At 34.0% G+C, this 4,896-nt stretch overlaps 1 protein-coding gene across 1 annotated transcript; it reads right to left on the bottom strand.

The window, feature by feature from the left end:
• Nucleotides 1-2,682: 2,682 nt before the first annotated feature.
• Nucleotides 2,683-4,569, bottom strand: Chro.60614 (hypothetical protein). Its single annotated transcript, XM_661333.1, has 1 exon — nt 2,683-4,569. One exon carries the CDS (start codon nt 4,567-4,569, stop codon nt 2,683-2,685), a length of 1,887 nt encoding a protein of 628 aa, XP_666425.1.
• Nucleotides 4,570-4,896: the final 327 nt, after the last annotated feature.

Raw genomic sequence — 4,896 nt, forward strand, 5'->3', positions numbered from 1 at the left:
TCCTCAAATGAGACATCTTGCAGAACCCCATCTTCATATGCAGGGAATCCCTGGATTACAGTCTGTAAAAATTCACTTAATTTTTCAACACCCTTTGTACTTGAATACATACTTTCTCTATATTCAATAGCGAGCTGACGGGACCCCTCAAATCCATAAGCTCCAATACTGAAATACTTATAACGCTTCCTACCATCCTGCCCAACGTAGCCAGTTACCCATCTATTTTGAATTTTGTCATAACGTATTCCTTCTATCACTGGTCCAAAATAGTACTTCTTTCCATGATATACCAAAAACTCCTCCCCAGAAGCAGATTTCCTTGATTCTGATCTGCCTCCTGTATTGTGCTCAGAAGAAAAGCTTTGTGTCCCATTAGCTGATTGGCCTGTTCCTGGTTCAGCTTTTGAACCTGAAAGATTTGTTGCAATCCTTATTCTAAATGATGAAGAAGACGTTGGCTGTCCTTCTCCTGAGACATTTAATACATTCCCATCAGCCCCTTGAGAATCCCTTCTTTTTGGTGTAAATACAGCTCCTTTTGAGGCTGAAGCTCTGGAAGAAGTCTTTTTAACTGGAGTAAACGATGTCTCATCGGCCAAACCTCCTGCTTTTTCGATTGCAAGATGTTTAGCCTTTTCCGCACCAAATTCTTCAATAGAAAAGACAGTCTCCTGTTCCAGAGTATTTACCAAGTTCTTACAGACCCAGGAATCCCTTTCTTGGTCATAAAACACCTCATAATCAGGATTTTGCAAATTTATACTATCTATAGCCGAATTTCTTGTGTTATATGCAGAAGGAGATGATCTACCTGAACGCCCTGTGCCTTCTATAGATCTTCTGCTTCTTTTGTTAGTTCTAGTAGCTTGTACTGGAGTGCCAGTTTGAATTTTATTATTGATATTAGCAAGTTGCTCTCTTCTGTATTGAATGGCCATTTCTCTTGCTGTATCATATCCATATTGTTTAACATTAAAAATTCGACTCCTTCTAATGCCATTTTCCGTCCAAACTGCAACCCAACGATCTCTATTTTTCTCATAAGTAACGCCAACTTCATTTCCACCTTTTGATGGTGAATTATTTGAAATACAAGGCTTCCCTCCATTGCTCAAACTCGTAGCTTTCTCAGATCCTGAACCACGTTCTTCATTATGTCTACCGCTTTGTGTAAAATCTCCTCCACGTCTCACTTCCATAGTGACATATGTCTGATAAACCAATGGAAGTACTAATTCTCCAGATAGATTAGCCGGTTTCCACTCGATTTCTGGCTTACCGATTTTTCCTTCAAGGCTTTCTGATATTTGAGATACTGATTCCAATTCGCAGTCTGCAGCAGTAAACATTCCATCTAACCACTCCCTATAAGAGTCTAGGTGAGAAATTGCACGAATACAAACTTGAGAATCACAATTCTCAATATCTAAAGGGTAACCCTGGGAATCTTCAGTAACATTACTAGACCTCATTTTACGAATCATATCACTAGACAATTTTTGACTATTATCAGGCTTCATCTTCTCGTTAATCTTTAATCCAATAGATTCTATTATTTTTAGATAAGGACTAAACTCTTCCTTGCTGATAGCTCCGTATATTTGAGCTATATGAAACATTAAATTATCCCCATATTCTCCCCATAAAGGATATAAATTTGAAATATATCTTAAAAAGAAGTCAATACAAATTAATTCGTAGTCTAATTCCAGTTCTGATCGTTCCAGTTTTGTACATTCATCTTTTTGACTAACCACAACATTTTGCCCAGTTTCAAGAGATGAATTTGTATTATCAGTATTGCATTCGGTACTTGGAACTATATTTGTCTCTTTTGCAGATTCTTCTACAATCATCTTTGTATCCATTGGCTCTTGAATTTCCATTTCCAGGAATTAACTTAATTGTGTAACTTCTATAAATTATTAGTTTTTTTACTTTTTTTTTATTAAATAATTATTCTCTTTAACTCCTGGACCTCGTCTAGAGTGTCTGATTCTGATCTCAGACTCTTCTTTCTTCTTTGCCTCAACCTTGCAACCGTTTCTCAAATTCTTGATTTTTTCATAAACTTTTTACAATTTCCTGTCTCATTTATTTACCCTCTTTTTCTAACTTTTTTCTCAATAGTTTGCCTCCTAATACTTGCTTTGGCTGACGCCTAAACGCATTCAAACCTTTCCTCCCCCTCATCCAATATTTTCACCCTTTTCGGCGCCAACAACTTTATTTACAATTTCTCCACATTTAATTATTTGCCTTAAGCTTAAATACAAATATAAATTAATTAAATAAACTAATATAAAATATAATCACATTTATATAAAAGTGAATATTTACATTTGATTTCGTTTATGCATTTACTTGTAATTATCATTTACTATTTGTTAGATTTTTGTGTTATTAATTTTGTTTTCTTCCAGAGATAAGCTTACTCAGTGTTAAAAGTATTTCTACTTGAAAGGTCACACATTCTCTTTGTCAGTATTTCAAAAAAAAAACTTCTATATTTGTACTAATCCTGTTAGAAATCATCCAAAATGTTTCTTAGCTAGATACTCTATTCGATGTAAATACATATAGTTGTGTTTTAACTGGAGAGTCTAATAAACTATTATATTTAGTACTCTTATGGAAATAAAAATTTTAAAATATAATTATACAAAAACTTTAAGTTAATTATCTAAACCAGTTTCTAATCATCCATTTATTGGATCTAAGATTGTTTATGTCCAGAGGTTCTTCTATAAAAATGGACCAGATTCTGGGTATGAGGTTTCTCCAAATAGCCTGGTTACCTTTTCTGAATCTTATATGGTCAGCACACCATAAATGAAGAAGAGGAATATTAAAGTATGAAGTTCCCCCCGTTGCTCTTTGAGATATATCAGAAACAACCTTTCTAAATAGTTGTTTAGCAATAGAACAAGGAATATTAGGTTCTTCTTTCTCATGTATAGTAGTCTTTAAAGGAGCCCATCCATCTAATGTTAAAATATCCGCAACAAGAGGCTTATTCCCCTCGAAGTCTATAAGTGGAATATCAGCAATTTTGAATATTTCCTCTAAATCTGGTTGAAATATTTTAAATCTTCTCAACTGATTCTTATCACAAACTAGATGGTATTTTGGTGGTTTCTTTTTTGTATTAATGGCAGTAAAACCTGAAGATCGTTCAATAGGATAATTTGGATCAACTTTTAGGGATAACTTGAGATCTGGGACTGAGTTGTTAAAACATTCATCGAGATCCGTATACCATCTACTGTCGGTGGGACTATAAGGTTCTCCTATAATTAGTTCTTCAAGGATTTTCCTTGCTAGATCTCTTCTATGGTTTATAATGGAGGTTCTAAGCAAAATTTTGTTTGATTTAAAGATCGATTCTTCTTGTTGAATTTTTGTATAGCTAACACTTAGTCTTTTAAACTCCGTATTTACTGCAATTACGCGATGAACTTTTCGAACTATTGGTCTATCTGAAATGTCAAATACATCTATAGCTTTTGCACAATGTCCAGCATGTTCAACTCCGAGATCAATGACCTTTTGCAGCTGGTCTTCTCTCTTCTTTTTTAAATAATCGTATTCTTTAGTATTAGAAATTTCGCCACTACTATCTGTTTGAATCCTGGCAAACTCTATTCTGTCCTTGATAATCCTCATTTCATGCTCAATATCTGTCAAATCCTCCAAGGCTTCGTGAATTCTTCTAATTGAGACTCCAATTAAGAGCTGAAGTTTAGCTTCTAATGGAGATATATTTTGCATGATCATATCGACATCAAATAGAGACATATTATTTAAAATGGCTTTTGGTTCAATAATAATCTTAGTAAGTCTGTGCTCAACTCTTGCAATCCAACGTTCAAGCTTCTCGTCAGTAATCTCGTTATCATCTTCAAAGTTAAAGTATTCCTCAGGAATTCCAAGCAAGAACTCATTAATAGTTTCGTCTACAGAAGCCACAATCAAGTTATATAGTAACTCTAGCTCATCCATATCAAAAATCTTCTGATTATTTACAAATACCGAAGCTAATGCTAGCTTAATAGAGCTTTTATAGTCATAACCATTTTTTACTTGAGATATTGCCAAACATGCATCTGGAAGCTTAACTTTGCTCTTTCCTAGAACACTATGAGAGATTCCGACCACTAATAAAGCAAGCCTAAATGCAGACCTATGAAGTAGTGGACAGAATAATGAAAAATGATCCATTTCTTCATATGGTTTATCTTCAACAAGAGAATGAATCCAATCTTTTTTGGCTAACTCAGAAAAAGACTTCAAATCCGAAATACCATATGGTAAATTTGAGGCTGAATATATATCCGTGTTATCAGATTCAATATATTCCTTCAAAGCTCCAATATGCTTTTCCATATACTTAATAAATTGAATTTGCATGTAGAAACGACGTTTTAGGCTTTGGGGCACATTTCCTCTTTGAAATTGAATATCCTGCACAAACTTTTGAGTTTCTTTAAATGAAGTGATTAAACTTCTATAAGTTGAATATAACGTTTGAAGAGCTTGCTGGTTTGTAAGATTGACCAGTTCCATTTTAGATCCTAATGAGATATTACTTTCTTCCTCTTCAGCTCCGTTTAGTACCCCATCTTTGAACCATTTTTTGCCTATTTTTCCAGATTTATTTCTGTTATAATAAATCAGGAATCTGTCAAAAAGCTGCCTCCTGTCAACAACTACATTAGTGGATGGATAGTTTGTAAATAATATTTGTCTAACATCGAGCTCATCTAAATGGCATCTGTTATCAATAGCAAGAGCAACCAAAATAGCTTCGTTTACCTCCACCTTCTTTTTAAAGTTGGTATTTATTCCGTCAATTGGGAATATTTGACCCTTATTTAATATATCCGAGAGAAA

This window comes from Cryptosporidium hominis (assembly GCF_000006425.1).
Source record: "Cryptosporidium hominis TU502 chromosome 6 CHRO016187, whole genome shotgun sequence".
NCBI classification, from domain to species: domain Eukaryota; phylum Apicomplexa; class Conoidasida; order Eucoccidiorida; family Cryptosporidiidae; genus Cryptosporidium; species Cryptosporidium hominis.